At 42.5% G+C, this 17,654-nt stretch overlaps 1 protein-coding gene across 1 annotated transcript in view; it reads left to right on the top strand.

Annotated features, from left to right (window-relative positions):
* Positions 1–4,504: 4,504 nt before the first annotated feature.
* The window catches only part of LOC137278426 (A disintegrin and metalloproteinase with thrombospondin motifs 12-like), a 126,366-nt gene continuing 113,216 nt past the window's right edge, over positions 4,505–17,654 (top strand). The window contains exon 1 of the mRNA XM_067810748.1: positions 4,505–5,230. Within this exon, the coding sequence (XP_067666849.1) occupies positions 5,110–5,230 (121 nt within the window). The 5' untranslated portion in view covers positions 4,505–5,109. The remainder of the gene's footprint in view (positions 5,231–17,654) is intronic.

Raw genomic sequence — 17,654 nt, 5'->3', positions numbered from 1 at the left:
AGATGCTCATACTATTGATCGCTTTATTGTCTGGTCTAGACTCAATAATTTACAGCTCGTGCCAAATAGCTGTAACGCCGCTGAGTGCGGCATGAAACAACAAACCGACCAATGAGGCCCTGGGCTTGGTTCCAATGCCGGACTCGGATGCCATCTAGCAATCCTGAGACGGTTATGGACTGGAACTCCGTTGACCTGGACGGCACCGTCCCAAATAATCTCGTCCGGAAAAATCCGTATTAAGTAGGTGACAGGTACACAATACCGTTTGATGTTATATACTGTGCAGCAAAAAAAACGAAATTTCGAAAAAATGAATTATCTAAAAGTAAGCATTCATGTTATTGTCGTCTATTTGAAAATTTCACTAAAAACCAGAGTTGCGTTTCTTTTGCTGTTCAGTATGTTTGCTGACCCTATCAATATTCACCCGCAGGTCGGGCAGTCCGGATAAACGGGGCCTGTCGATTCGTCACTGTATCTAAGGATTGATATGTCACATTTATTACATGTAATGAAGTTGTCCCAAATTAGGAATTCAGTGCTTTCCATATGTGTAGGTCTCAACCATAAATATAGAAAAGGGACAAATTGATTAACCACCTTATTTTCCGAATCTTCTTTAGAATCGAACCAGCGCGTCTTCCTGTCAGACGATCTCATAAATCACCCGGACCGCCCACAGTACTGGAGACTTTGAGCAATATTAAAGTAATCATGGAACGCTGAAGAAATATAAGTTTCTGCCATAACAGTATCAGCCACACTGGTCTATTCCGGAAGATGATTTATGAAACGATATGTGAAGTCATTTGCCGTCGCATGATATGGGCATCTGCAGGTTACGTTAGTGTAGCCATAGATCCAGTACAGGTGTACCCAAGGGTCGTGTTAATGTAGCTGTAGGTCCATGGCATGGTTACTTAACTGTCGTGTTAATGTAGCTATAGGTCCATGGCATGGCTACTTAACTGTCGTGTTAATGTAGCTATAGGTCCATGGCAGGGTACCAAAGGGTTGTGTTAATGTAACTATAGGTCCATGGCAGGGTACCCAAGGGTCGTGTTAATGTAGCTAAAGGTCCATGACAGGGGTACCTAAGGGTCATGTGAATGTAGCTACAAGTCCATGGCAGGGTACCCAAAGGTCGTGTTAATGTAGCTACAGGTCCATGGCAGGGTACCCAAGGGTTGTGTTAATGTAGCTATAGGTCCATGGCAGGGGTACCTAGGGGTCATGATGATGTAGCTATAGATCCATGGCAGGGGTACCCAAGGGTTGTGTTAATGTAGCTATAGGTCCATGGCTTGGTTACCTAGGGGTCATGATGATGTAGCTATAGATCCATGGCAGGGGTACCCAAGGGTCGTGTTAATGTAGCTATAGGTCCATGGCAGGGGTACCCAAGGGTCGTGTTAATGTAGCTACAAGTCCATGGCAGGGGTACCTAAAGGTCGTGTTAATGTAGCTATAGGTCCATGGCAGGGGTACTTAACTGTCGTGTTAATGTAGCTATAGGTCCATGGCAGGGGTACCCAAGGGTCGTGTTAATGTAGCTACAGGTCCATGGCAGAGTACCCAAGGGTCGTGTTAATGTAGCTACAGGTCCATGGCAGGGTACCCAAAGGTCGTGTTAATGTAGCTATAGGTCCATGGCAGGGGTACCTAGGGGTCATGGTGATGTAGCTATAGGTCCATGGCCGGGTACCCAAGGGTCATGTTAATGTAGCTATAGGTCCATGGCAGGGGTACCTAAGGGTCGTGTTAATGTAGCTATAGATCCATGGCAGGGTACCCAAGGGTCGTGTTAATGTAGCTACAGGTCCATGGCAGGGGTACCCAAGGGTCGTGTTAATGTAGCTATAGGTCCATGGCAGGGGTACCTAAAGGTCGTGTTAATGTAGCTTATATAGGTCCAGAATAGTGGTAATCATAGGTTACATTAATGTTGTCTTGGGCCCCTGGCAGGGATACCTGAGGCTTATGCTAGTGAAACCATAGGATTTTGACATGGGTTGACACGTGTCGTACTCAATTGCGTAGATCGATGTTCATGCTGTTGATCTCTGGATTGTCTGGTCCAGATCCGAATATTTACAGAACATTTCCATATACCTGGAATGTTGCTGCATGCGGCATAAAACTAAACTCACTCACTCCTTGTCTAACTTCGTCGCTCGCTTCTTACAAGCAAGACGAACGCTTAATCTCTGAATATATATGATTTTAACAGTAACAAACAGACCCATTTAAATTGAAAAGGAGTGTAAAGGAGACCAGAGATTCAGGACCAGAGGAAATCTATACGTGCTTCATTTAGGGCTTTAACACAGAGAGAGGCTGGGCAGCAGGGAAAATAATGTGGTCCAGGGACTGTGAAGACAGACTAACTTCTTGCTAGTGGTAAATGTTGGAACTTCATCTCCGAAATATGACACCATGCCCTTGTGGATGACTGCAGGAGGACTCAGAGTTCCCTGCAGGTTTCATTCTAGGAGCCTAAATGTTAGTACAGATCGTGTCCATGATTCGTCCATCTGAACAGTTCCAAAGACAACGGTATAATCTTGAATTACAGAATGTCCCTAACGACTGATGGTCAGATTCAGGAGATACCAGGGCGGCCAAAGTGGAGGTAGCACAATGGGTCCTTCGGGGTCAGCTGCCCCTGGGGATGGTACGACAGGGTGAGGATTGGTAGGAAAGAGTGGGAGACTGCTTAACGGGATGGAAATCCTTTAACTGAGTGGGGATGGGTAAGATTGGGTGGTGGGGTGGAAACAGAGTGATTGGGTGGCGATGGGTAGGATGGGGTGACAGTGTGAAGACGGGTGACTGGGTTTGGATGGGATGAGCAGGGTGGAGTGATCAGGTTGGACGGGGTGATTAGAAACGGATGGGTAGGGTTGGATGATGGGGTAGAGGGTGGTGGCTGGGTTGGGGTTCGTAGGTGGGGTGGTTGCGTAGGGATGGGAGGGTGGGATGATGGTATGGGGAGGAGGTGGTTGGGTTCGGATTTGCAGGTGAGGTGACTAAATAGAGACGGGCAGACTGGTGTGATAGGGTTGGATGTTGGGGGTCATAGATGATTGCGTGGGGATGGGTACGTTGAGGTGATTGGATGGGGCCATGATGTGATAGTGATGTGCAAACAGTGAGAGGGTTAAAATTGTCACGTCGACGGGGGCAACAGTTGAACATAGTACTCATGAAACATGGAGAAATACAGAAAGATGTACCTCTGCTTACTCACTACCTGGTCACAGTATTGTCGCTATGGCATTTCAATGTACCCATGTTATCCCATGTTGGAGGTTGAGTGGGTGGGAGAGATGATTTATCAAAACTTGCACTCAAAATCTGACCTTCACCAAAGAAAAGATAATCCATCTTGTTCACCGTTTCACGCTTGCACACGCATATTTACACAGTACACTCACATTCGAAAGTAAACATTTTTTTTCAAATTCTTAAGAATACACTTTACACGTTTGTATTAAAAGGTATTGCCACCTTCTCAACCCAGTGCCAAGCGCAGATGTTTTAAAAGTAAATGAACGCTCTCTGTTGTATTATTATTACAGGTATGTATTCCCTGCTCTCCAAAGACTAACGCTCCATAGGGACCTTCCTGATTACCGAGCCGGCCCTCCATCAAAGATTATGTAGTTATATTACTGTTTATGGACTGTAAGCCCATACGAGCTATATTTTTGTGTTTCTGGTATCGCATCACAACCAGCAAGAGAGCGGGTGAGCGAAATATGCTTGTGTAATATATTTCATGAAATTTTAAACTTTAAATTTTAAAACTGGTGATCGTCTTTAAAATATTTGATTGTGTAGACTGAGTAGATTTGCTTCGGAAACATTTTTAAAAAAAGCACATCTAGATATAAATCATCTGACCTTTTTAACGTGTGTGCGGGGTAAAAGTATAACGCTTTCAAAGCGGAGGCGAAAACTGAGATAAAAAACTTTAAAATTTTCATTGGGGGGTAGTCTTTCCCAGTTCCTAAACCTCATTAATATATTTCTCCACTGTCGAGACCTCCCTGCAATGCTAACACCTTAAATGAAGCAAGTCTAGATTTCCCATGTTCAAGGGCTCCTTTACAATTTAATTGGATTTCTTTTTACTATCAAATATTCATTTTACTATCCAGAGACTAAGTTTTAGTCTAGACGGAACAGCCGAACATGGAACAGTCTTACGCAGAACAGTTACCCGATACCAGCAGAATCTGTCACATGTTCTTTATCTCATCAGGCATGTTTCAACACCGACAAAGCAGAAAGGCTGCTACAAGTACACTGGTACGACTGTAGGTATACCGTTGTTCTCGTCACACTGTTCCTCGCTTGTACAACACCATCTCCCGCCGTTATCATCTCTGCATGTGTAACTGAGATGATTCTCCCTACAGCTATCAACCTGCTATCTCCACGACTAGCCTATCCATAATTTGAAAGAAAAGCAGATGTTAAATTTCTCTGAAGTTTTGTTCAAGGATTCCAGCACTATCAACGAATCAGTCGTGAAACAATTGTTCAACAAGTTCGCTTCGTCCCAGCAGCAGCTAAGCTACGGAGTGTGAGCCTGCACCTCGTGCATTCAGATAGGTAATACTGTTATTTGAGAGCGTTCCCATTTCCCAGAGGGTGGAAAGTGCCTCATACACGCTTCACCGCCGTTATAGAATGACACAACCTTCCAAATCTACTGACAGAGCGTTAACTGGACAAGAAGCCTCTGTTATCTAGCCGGCCCATTCTTACCGTGCCGGCAGAGGACGCACAGCGTTCGCCTAGCCAAGCGAATAACCCCCCTTGATCAACCTCCCTCTTTCTCCACTGTGAATGGTGTCGTCCAAACAGAACCGCGAACTTTCATTGGGGCTCACATGCGATCGGAAGTGTCGGCTCTACGAGCAGACGACAGACTCCAAATCACAGGGGCAGTTAAAATGTTAACTCGTTGTATGGACAGGCCGAAGACACAGGCTTTAACCTGGTGAAAATTGGAGAAATCAGCGAAATCTTGTGTGTGATTGTGTGCAAGCTTTTCAGCCTGGATAGTGGCTGTCGACGGGAGTACTGTATGTCGTGATGAAGCCACAACAACTTGGAGTCTCTACATGTTCGCTGCTTCTTCAAACTCTAGCATTTATCGTCTTGCTGCAGATCAGTGTTGCACGTCAGTCGCCTGTGTTCTATGATAAACGCCAAGGTAGGTGCACAGAAATCGCTCGAGCGCGTCCACACCTTATCGTCTGCTTTCTAAGCCGCTAGTGAAAAAAAACCCTCCAACCGGCGTTCCCACAATAACCCCTAAATGTTTCTTCTGGGTTAAACAAGCCAGATTTAAAACTGCTGTGCAAACTCTTTCCCCCAGAGCTGTGAACTATCCTTCCCAGGACTGTTTTCTCATCTGTCCATATTTTCCCTCTGATAAAATTTCAACCGCACATATTTTCTTAAGTTTTAAATTGGTTGAACACTAGCCACTTTTCGTCTCAAATTTATTGTCAACGGTGCCCCGTCCTGGTCACATCGGAAATATGAACTGAACCACGTAACGTGGCTATAAAAACAACTGGTAATAAATAAACTGACAACATTAGCAGATGAAGGGAGTCAAAGTAAACTCTCATAAATATGTAGGCTCCCTTCGATGAAAATTGACATGAATTCGGGAATGGGTTTATGTGTTACCATTAAAAGATTGAACACTGAAAAATGTTAGTACATTTGAAATTTGATATGTACAGATATGAAAACAGTTATTTCGCGTTATATTTGGTGATATAGCATAAATTTTATAGGTTTTGAACAGTGAACTTCCACCAAGGTTAATTACAGTTAAACTCTCTTTGCATGCAGGTGCCCATGTTTCCTTATCTGAAAATACACAACTGTATCATGTTTACAGGTTCTCTGTTTTTTTAACTGTGTCTGAATATACGTGTGAAATGTTTGGTAAGCATCTTGACGAAATGGAACGAATAGTTATCGTATGTAGTTTGTGACTGTTGCTACAATTCTAAGTTCCCTTGTACTAAAATACAGTTATATTAGATGATGTTATCAAACAACGATAACACGTATTAAGCGCTTACAAAGTTCTTACAAACCCTGGACATCATCTGAAACAGTCATTTGGGGTTATGTATCGATATCCATGTACTTTCATGTTGGTTAATAATTCTCCGCCTTTCCGATTGTTTGTTTACATTGTGTCAAGTTTGGCTTTGTTGTCACAGACAAGCTAGCCTCGCACGAGCCACGAGCTGCACGCGGCTCGCGCTGGGCCGTCTTCACAAGGCAGAGGCAGTCAGAGGTCGCTCAATATCTAGCATTGATAACAGCCCAAGGCACAGCGTCGCGTTAATTGTTAACTAACGACGTCGACATGAGTAGGCTAGGCAGATCTTACAAATCAAATTGCATTTTACGAGTGTATGTTTGTTGAATGTGATCACCAAGCGTTTACATGAATATACACACACTTGATAAACCCTGTTTCCGGAACACTGGCAATGCCTCGGTGGTATTGAAGTCGGACCGTGGTACTCTGAGCATCGCAGCGTTCTGTATGCTCATGGAGAAATCCCTTTAACAGAAAATCGTTCTCATGCTTGGAATACTGCTATGTGTTTATTGCATCCATGAGCTTATAGTGCATTCACGTATACGGAGATGTACGGGTTGTTAACATAAGTCAAATCGGTGTAAGTTTAGGCTTCGGGCTTATTTAGACGTAATCCAGCTCTTGTGCGGTTATTGGAAGTCATTGTTTTTATTGGTGTTCCTGTTTGACATTGCCTCCTCTCTGGGCCGAGTTGATAAAACGTCTGACAGGAGAGCGGAAAGTTAGTGGTTCGATTTCGGGCAGCGTCAGACCAAAATAGCTAAAACGACGATACGGGTTGTTACAGCGCGGTGGGTTTTCCTTGTGGTGAAGGCGTTGCTCGTTTCACGCACGCGCCTGCTCGATTGCCTAAGTGGATGCTGTTGTCAAGTCTATTTCTGGCGTGATATTGCTTGAATATTGCTGAAAGCGGTGTAAAATCCTACTCACTTACTCACCCCGTGTTATTGATCTCTCCAGGTGTTCTACATTTTGAGTCCTATGCCAAGACGTGGTCGTCCCGGTGTCGGTATACTGTGTTTGAATTGGGTATCTTCGTTGACCTGTGGCATTTACAACCTAACTTTAGCTTAATCTATTACAAGCAGACTCACACACACGCACGTTCGTACACAAGCAGGCGTATGCATGCATGCATGCACGCACGTTTCTTTTATACGTGCAGTGAACCCGAACGCTACACGCTACGGTACACATTTCTAACCTAACCTTATATTTGGTGTACTTCAGCCAAGTATAAGCACTTTTTCGTATCAAAACTACAAAAGGGTTCACCATAAATATCGGACTCTCTCCCCGCCCCTCCCCACTCTCTCATCCATCACGAAACGACCCCTTTCAATGCGTTCGGTGTGAGGGTGGGGTGAGAGGTTGGCGTTCGTAGTATTTAGACCCTTCTCATGTCGGACGTTGTGATTAATATGGGTACAGGTTGAACTAAGCTACGCGTTTGCGACGTTCAGAGGGGTACATACGGTCCGGGGAACAATATGGCGGTGAGGTAGCCAATTTTTAAACGTCATGGCAAGGGTCGGGTTCGGTCCCCTTCGTGGTCGATATGTGTTAAGTCCGTTCCTGATGCCCCCGTCGTGATATTACTGGGATATTGCTAAAAGCGACGTACAACTCGAGTCCCTCTCGCACACTCCAGCACTGTATAACCACCTTTCGCGTATCTTGTACAAAGTAAGTGACGTTAATGAATTCTTTTAATCTCGATGTCTGTGTCTTTCTTCTCTATTGCTGAAATATTGCCGATATTATAGCACTAAGTACCTGTATATACAGATGTGATAGTAACAAGTAAATCCATTTCATTTAAAACGATCCACAGAGAGATGGGAGATTCAGAATCCGTGGAAGACTAGACTTGATTCACTCACGGCTTTAACGTTGCAGGGAGGGCTATAGATAGCTATGTAAATAATGTGGTTCAGGCACTATGAAACAGACAAAGGCCACGTGGCGGTAAAGTTTTAGATACCTTTAGACTGATATCATTAATGCATATTTTAATTCATGGCTGTTTCTTATAGTCGTAGACGGTATCATTAACGGCTGTCTTTCGTATCCATCGGCTCCATTTCTCAGACTACGTCATATCACCATAAGGGTAGTTGTGGAGACGACCCGGTTCAGTTATTGAAGAACTTTAGTTGCAAGGTTCAGCCCTGAGTGACAATGCTTCTTCGCCATTTTTGGCAATATTCCTGAAAGATTACTGCTTGGGACACAAGAAATCAACTTATCATATCATTATCGGCGAATGGAACCTGGGCCTTCCACGTAACGAGTCTACGCTCAAACTTCGGAAGTATTCACTCGTTGGGGAAGGTTTATGGCTATGTCACACACAGAGACGCCATTTTCGTAAATTCTGGTGGTGTATAGGGATGGTATTTGAGTAAGGATGTGAATGCTGTTTTAAGCCGCAAAATGCGATGACCCTGGTATACCACTGGGGACTATAAATTACCAAGCCAGGACCAGAGAAACCCGATATTGGTCTTGAAGGCAACGTCTCTTGCTGCCCCTTGACTGCCACTCAAGAAAGACAATCAGCCGGACCTAAGGTTCCACTCATCTTTTAATAGGGGCAGTGAGGTAGCCAGGTGGTGTTGCGTTCGCTCGTCACACTGAACACCCGGGTTCGATTCCCAACATGGGTACAATGTGTGGAGCCAGTTTCTGGTGTTCACCGCCTTGTTATTGCAGGAATATTGCCAAAAGAGGCGTAAAACCAAACTCGCCCTGATATTGCAGGAATATTGCCAAAAGAGGCTTAAAACCAAACTCGCCCTGATATTGCAGAAATATTGCCAAAAGAGGCGTAAAACCAATCTCACACTGATATTGCAGGAATATTGCCAAAAGAGGCGTAAAACCAATCTCACACTGATATTGCAGGAATATTGCCAAAAGAGGCGTAAAACCAAACTCGACCTGATATTGCAGGAATATTGCCAAAAGAGACGTACAGCCAAAGTCGTTCACTTGTCCTTTACGGACAGCCAGCATTGGTTAACTGGGACTAGATCTGTCCCAACAGAATTAATGGTAGTGGGAGACTGGTCGCATTCGTCGTTTTATTGCTACGTCAATAACCTGTTAAACAATCCCACAAGTGTGTTGGGTCGGTAGGTAAGTCAACAACATATAGATTAGGTGCTGACGTGTATCTTGTAATCAATCACCGACTCCACATTTCACCCATCACCATTTCGTCTACTGCGTCTACACTCGCGCTGTCGTCATAGAAATAGCATGGGGAAAATTGACTCAAAATTACAATGTTCTTTTACGATACATGCCATATGTTAAGAGATGGGTGGAGTCAGATATTATATAAAAATCCATATACTCGCTTCTTTTAAACATGACACCCACACCCAAATACTGATCTTTGATCACAGTGTATAGAATACCCATTTATGAAATCTGTAGGCAATAAATATGACCCCGAACCACTTTGCTAAGTTAGGATTTACGCCACACTGAAACGTCTTTGATGTAAGGTTTACTCGTGCCAGTAAGCATGCGCATGAAAGCGAATGCCTGTTTAACGAGGTACCAAATGAACTTACCTCGGGATTACATGACAATGTACACATAATTACTGAACTGACCCAAACGATAAGATTATAAGAGTTAAAGTCAAATGACAGGCCGACTGCCTGGCTAAACAGGACTGTTTATCAGCCCACGTTGCTGGTCGACAAGCTATGTATAATCCACAGACGCATTGAGGGCCTGTCATACACAAAATTGCTCGTTACATCCTGGCACACTCGTATCATCATCACCACTCACGCCAAATTGTCGCAATTCCTACGCGCGTACTAACACAGCGTAGGGACGATGAAGTCTGTATGAGATGACGGGCAATTTGTGGGGGTGCACACCAGGTACTTCTCGGGAAAAGGTTCGAGAATTTCCTAAACTCACAGTCAATGTTTGTTCTTTCAATACAGTTTCACGTCGCAAGAGTTGTGCTTCGCTTTGTAGGAGCATTCCAAACATGGTGAACTTAATTGTTGCTTTTTTACAAGCTTAATTGTTGTTGAAAACCGACAGACACGTTTGAACATTTTTTTAAAGAATGTATTTGTGTTAATGACAGCTTATATGTACATCTGTTTCGGGCATTGCATAGGTTTATCTCATTACTGTATTTAAAAGGACACGACATGGACAGTTAATGTCTTCCTGGGCTTGTGCTTGTGCGAAACATGCATAATTCGTGTTACTTGTTGACAGCTGCAAGGTATTGCACGAACACATGTTCATTGTGTGACAAAACACACTCAAGAATATTGTATGCAAAATTGCAAGATATGGAAAACTGTAAGTGAAAAAAAACACGTTTAAATATATAAATAGAAATTTTCAATTGGGATGAATCACTCAGTATATGTCAACTTGAATGACATTGATACTGTGTTGTTCAGCAGCTCCAAAATGAACAGACTTTGTAGATCAGCAATACTCCTTTTGATACTGGATCAAACGTTGGCTATGTATGAGTTTCATGTAATGCTTCCATTGTTTGGCTTTGAACTTAACCCTCTAGTGCCCACCGTATCATATATGATACAATTTACTCCCTGGCATCTAGTGTGCCCTATGAGGTAACAAGAGTTATCTCCCTTGAAGGACCTTGGTCCAGCCAATTTTGCAAGTCATTCAGTAGTTTCGTACAAAAATTAACTCTGCATGTTTAGTGCAGAAAGGTCATCAAATATGGCAGCTTCCATGGAAGACAGATGTCTGTGTGCACTGAGCCGTTGATTTGATCGTATTCACTGATACAGGTGAGTTAAAGTGCTAATTGTTATTGTTTCAGTTTGCTGAAATGCTACAGCATTAATATATCATATCATATAAACATAAATCATACCATTTGATTCATAAATTGCACGAATATTTATGTGTATCATATATGATACATCGGGAAAGACGTGAATGTCAAAGGGAGATCACTCTGAACACCTTTTGGGATACATTGTAAATATCTTTCTTTTATGCTTTAAAATACCATATTTATTTTTGATTAATGAAATTCAAAACATAAAGAATTCTTTTTGCCTAGGATAACTTGATAAAAAATGTAAATCAGCTTAAATATGTTTATATTATATATAATGTGAGTTTGTTCCAAATCTTAATAAAAGATGATTGTATTATCATTTCAAAATGATGAAATGAACAATAAATAACATGATGATTTTTTAAAATATTTATTTCTAAATGTTATTTTCAGGATGAATTCTCGGCCTAAAAGGACATTGTCATTGAGAAATGCCATTAGTACCATAACTGCTGATGACAGTGACATAGAGGACTTTTGTGAAAGTTCAGGAGACGAATATCTCCCTGAGAGAAATTGCGAATCCGATCAGTCATTTTCTTCGGACAGTGACGATGTCCCGTTAGCTGAAGTTATAAAGCAAGTCAATGACGATGAAGATGACATGCCTCTCTCAATGCTTCAAGATGAAATACCTCTTGCAAAGCTGCGAAGATTATCCAATGTGGATATTACAGAAGACAAAGACCTGCAGGCTGTTTTGTCCACTTTACCAACTGGTAATCAGAATTGGGAAAAACAACCGTTTCAACCTGCTGAGTCACAGTTTACAGGTATAACTGAAGAACCTCCTGCTGATGGAACAATTGGATCTCCGTATACCTACTTCAGACGCATGGTTACAGAGGAAATGTTGAGTATAATAGAAAATCAAACAAATGTATACTCAATGCAGAAAGACGGAGTGGAAGTAAACACAACGAGAAAAGAAATAGAAATATTCATTGGTATTTACTTACGAATGGGATTAGTAAAGATGCCACGTGTGAGATCTTACTGGGAATCTGCAACTCGTTTTGGCCCCATAGCCGATCACATGTCACGAAACAGGTTTGAAAAACTGGCACTTTATCTCCATTTCAAAGACAACTTGACAACTACAAATGAAGAAAAGGCTGACAAATTGTGGAAACTTCGTCCATGGCTGGATAGTTTGCGCTCCAGATTTCTCACAATTCCTGCTGAGGAACATCAGTCAGTAGATGAAATAATGGTATCCTTCAAAGGGAAGTCTACTCTAAAACAGTACATGAGAGGAAAGCCAAATCCATGGGGGTTTAAGATATGGGGAAGAGCCGGATCGTCAGGTATTCTGTACGATTTTGATGTGTACCAAGGAAAGAAACAAAACAAACCCGAAAAAACAATTGGAGTTGCAGGTGATGTCGTGTTGCAACTAACTGAAACACTGGCCCCAGGCAACAACTATAAAGTATTTGCCGACAACTTCTTCACATCTATTGCCCTTGTGAAGGCACTCAACGAGCGTTCAATTCAGTTTGCTGGAACTGTAAGGTCCAATAGACTTAAAGGGTGTCATTTCAAAACCGAAAAAGAACTGAAGAGAGAAGGCCGTGGAGCGTCCGACTACTTGGTTGACACAGAGAGCAACACAATTGCCGTCAGATGGTTTGACAACAAAAGTGTGGATATGCTATCTTCTTTTGTTGGCGTTGAGCCGAAAGGCGAAGTAAGAAGATGGGATAAAGGCACAAAGTCTTACATCATGATTGAACGCCCAGCCATAATAGAAACATACAATGCCTTTATGGGTGGTGTTGACCTACTTGACTCACTTACATCACTCTACAAGCAGAAAATGAAGTCACGCCGCTGGTACATGTACATTTTTTGGCATTCTGTCATGATCACCGCAGTGAACAGTTGGCTTTGGTACAAACGCCATTGTTGTCTCCTCAAACAGAAGCCAATGCAACTGAGGGTCTTCATAAGCGAAGTGGCAAGTTGTCTCATTGAGTACAGAGCCAGAGTTGGACGACCTTCACTTTCTCCTCCGATCCTTCCAAGATCTCCCCCTGCGCCTCGAAGTAGGCCAGTTGTCGATCAAGTCAGGTTGGATAGGACGAACCATTTTCCTATCTGGGATTCAAGCAGACAAAGATGCAAGTACAGCAACTGCAACAGGTTGTCCTTCATCAAATGCATGAAGTGTCAGCAACACTTCTGTCTGAATAAGGACAGAAACTGCTTCCTTGATTCACACCTATGAAGTATATCAACATGTGATGCCGGTTATTCCGTCCAGATTGTTCTGATTTCAAACAGTTTTATTTGCAATTGAATTTTTGGAATTTGTTGTGTTTACATTTCGTTAATAAAATGGTTAAATAACAGATATGATGTTAGTTTTGATTATCATATGAAATTGTATCATATATGATACACATGACTTTATTCCCGATGTATCATATGTGATACATTTTGTAATTCTCTGAGTTTTAAAGATATTTCCAAAAACCTTGATGATATGTTCAAATATGACTGAAAGTGATAAGGTAACACATTTTAAGAATTTTCCCATGTCTGTTTCATATAGCGGGAACTAGAGGGTTAAGCCATAGGGCTGCACGTAGCTTTTGTTCTGTTTGTCATTTTTAAATATTTTCAACTGCTTGTGGATATTTGCATAGGTAATAAATGGTATTATACACCGACATAGTTGTTTTGATAAACACCAGATTCAGTAGAGTCTGGTTTTAGTTTTTACTTGATGAGACTGTGTGGAAAATAATATCCCAGTGTCCAATAGAAACTGACAATATTGTTTCTTATTAATGTGTTTTACCAGAGCGATATACTGTAATTGTTTTTCAAGTGGACATTGTCGATATTGGTTACTTAAACTCAGTCACGGAGAGAATACATTATGAAAGTCGTACTTTTGGATTTGATATTCAGCAGTGTTTATTTGCGAAAATCATTGCTTGTGGTCCTCTAAATCCTGTGTCGTAACACCACAGCTGTCGTCTTCCACAGATCATACTCTACGGACGGGACATGACACCTGGCATTATGCAGAGGTGTGTCCTGTATCTGCGCCAGGATCCGGGATAGAATCCAAGATACACGTCCATTTACATCATTCGCGTGTCCGCACTACATACCTGTGTTTACTGATATCACGGGACGGTGGGGTGGCCTTGGTGTAGCTGTACAAAACAACTTTGACCGTCAGACTACCTTACGTCAGTGTTACGGTATATGAGTTACGGTCACATCAGAATAGCCTTGTACAACCTCAACAGGTGGTCAAAGCGTTCGCTCGTCACGCAAAAGACCCGGGTTCGGTGCCGCACATGGCCAAAATGTGTCATGACCATTTCAGGTGTCCCTGTCGTGATATTTCTGGAATAATGCTAAAAGCGTCGTAAAATCATACTCACTCAATCACTCACTGATCTCACCGTGAACGTTTTTGGGTCTACACCACTTCGGACTTCCCATCTACATACAACTGAGCGACGCCGGGACGTACTGTTGGAAGCAATGGAGAAAAACAACACATTCACACTCCGTCAAACAGGGAGCCGTGTCACGAACCAACCTTCGCATTATGTGTTAGCCATCGGAATAGTAGTGGTGCTATGATTACTTAAAGGTCACATGCAACGTAAAACACAACTTTGCAGATTCTGGTACCTTTTGGTATGCATTTACCGAAACAAATCATAAAAAATGCCAATTCAATCTATAAAGTTGAAAAAACGCGATGAAAAAAAAGCCCGCGAAATCGGAGTTCAAACGTTTCACTAAATTCCCCCCAGCGCTGGGGGGAAAACTGGTTTCAACAGCTGTGCTGCGCTGCGTCCATAACGCGTGCGCAGTGAATAGATTCGCGGAGCTTGAAACAGTATGCATACTGAGGTCGTGAGCAGTAGTCTAATCTTGGTTGTGTACACAAACAAGTAAATAATCTGCTCGTTATGTAAAAAAAACATGTTGATTGTGGTGAGCAGTCTCTGTCACAGAGAAAGCTCAGTGTCTGGTTTATTCACACCTATATGTCTGCCTGCCTGTCTGCTAAAGACAACACGCAATACACAGCTTCAATCATTGACCACGTGCAGTCTGAACTTAACACCTATCAGACTATACGACATAAAGAAAATAAGTTGATTTATGACTCGTGCACCCGAGTCCTGTCTCTGCCACATTATGTAATTAGGCACGTGTGATACACATGACATGTTTTTATGTCTGTGGGTTGCAAACAAACTACATCCTTTTTTCTCGGATGACTGGATCTGACGGAAACTGGTGCAAACTCTTGTCAGTTTCAAGTCCTGCTTTGTACTTGGACGAATGACAGATTCCAGCCGCGCAGTAGTTTACTATCTCTACTGACATGATTTTTTTATTGGATCGAGCGCAAATTCAGAGAATATGTATTTTCCAAACCCAACATCTCTATATACATTCTTCATTGATAACAACTTCTTTTAGTGTATATGATTTTGTTTGACAACAGTATATGAATCCATACTGAAACGACGGATCAAGTACACTAAACGAATTTTGTTATCCATAAAGAATTTTACTTTCTGGTGACTGGCTATACTTCTAAAATGCCCATCAAACAGATCATCTTTCTCTACACACAATGAAACCTAGCATATCAGCAAATGAAACAGCCAATCGGAAGCCGTCGTTTCTTTTGAGTGCATATCCACCCGCTATGACTGGGTTCGGTCTCCCGAGGGCTTCGTTTCGGGGGAAGTAAGCCCAAGTACAAAATATTGCACTTTTGAATCGCGATTGTACGCTTATAATTGTGTTTATTTGTTTTTTTAAAAGCAGCAGTGTATATTATATGTCATGAATAAGTGATAAATGTGTTTTAATTATGTTTGATGTTTTGGTTGCATGTGACCTTTAAGGGCTCTGTTGAAGTTGTGGTTAATCAAACAGTACATGTCCGGGTTGAGAACTATACGATTCCCGATTGGGAATGATACCGTTCAATGACTACAACACATTTTAGATGAAATATTATAGTATCCCATGAAAGGTGGGTGAAATGGGTGTTTACGTCATAGTAGAGGTTATTGAGAAATGCATGCGTGCGCGTGTGTGTCTCCTTGTAGTGTCCTGACTAATGCCACTTTTCTAGTGCTACACAGACGTAGGTTAAATTTTAACTCCGCCACACAACGTCTTTTAGCATATTGCAGCAGGGATTTAACAGATACCCCCGTAGGCAGATGCTGTATCCACTGGACCACCGAGGCAGTTGTACACGCATACACGCAGATATGAAGCCAACCTCATGGTGTATGGGGTTTGGTGTTACGCAGCTTTTGGTAATTTTCCAGTAATAACGTTAACACGATGGGAACACCAGAAACGGGCTTCACACATTGTAACCATGCGAGTAATCGAACCTGGGTTTTCAGCTTGGTGAGCGAACGAATTAACCACTAGGCTACCCCACCGCCCCTGTTGAACGGCATTGGACCGAAAATAAGGGTGGACAGTGAGGTTATCGGTAATACTTCAGCATGTGTCTTCAATTGCAGTTACCAATTAGTTTTGACAACTAACCCCACCCCCCAACACACACACACACACACACACACACACACACACACACACATACACTGCTCCCTCTTTTAGCATAAAGGACATCAATACAATTTTATGAAGGAGTTAATATGCGGTTTGTAACACATCAACACATTCAGAAAAGCACCTTGAAATATCGTATTAATCAAGGGATCCCTGAACGCTGTGGCATCCCATATTTCATCCGACCCACCTATCTGGTGATCACAGCTACACTGGTATCTACAGTGTATGACAATACGGTACACACCGTGCGGCGTATCAATGAGATAAACCCAGTTCAATGGGAACTACGAAATATCCCATTGATCAGCCTGAAGGCTGTTTGTGAATGATCTAGTCTGACATATATTAAAGCAATGCTTTGTCTCGGTTAAGAACTTCGCACGGTCTGCTATTTTTTTCCGGGTTGAATTACATGGTATAAATTACGTAATGCGCGTTATATTAATAAGATAACTGTGAAATATCACTGAGTCATAGAAACACTCGCGTGGGGTATGTTTTCTTCTGTAACTGGTTACGTGTAATGACAGGCAAGTGCGCTGTATGGGGCTAAGTCAACTTGGATGACACGCGTTACCCTCTCGTTGCAGTGACATTAGCGATCGACGATTGAATAGACTGGTGGGGAAAGGGGAGGGCAGGGTGGATGGCACTCTCTTGAAAGAGTGGGGTGCACATTTGATTTTCACGAGTTTCGTTGGTCATTTAATAAATTTAATGAACTTTCAGGAATAATGGGTGGATGCGCACCCCTAAAACAACATTACCAAGAACAAACAACACCACCCACCACCCCCATCCACACACATCCAGATTTGCCTGTGCCTGTTGGCCTCCCGGCAGAGTATCATCTTGTCGGTTTCAAACATGTTATCAACCCACGTAATGTTCTGTATGTGTGAAAGGGACGCGGATGGCTGTGTTGCTCTAAGTGACGCGAAGAGTTGCGTCCCCTGGGCGCACCAGGCACATGTAGTTTCGAATCTCGGTTGGCCCCATTTTTGTTCCCCAGAGTGGTTCCGTTCGTGACAGTTCAACGAATGGAAC

This window comes from Haliotis asinina, chromosome 3, assembly GCF_037392515.1.
Source record: "Haliotis asinina isolate JCU_RB_2024 chromosome 3, JCU_Hal_asi_v2, whole genome shotgun sequence".
Classification (NCBI taxonomy): domain Eukaryota; kingdom Metazoa; phylum Mollusca; class Gastropoda; order Lepetellida; family Haliotidae; genus Haliotis; species Haliotis asinina.
Note: the sequence above shows the minus strand (reverse complement) of the source record. Positions and strands in the feature narration are given on the sequence as shown.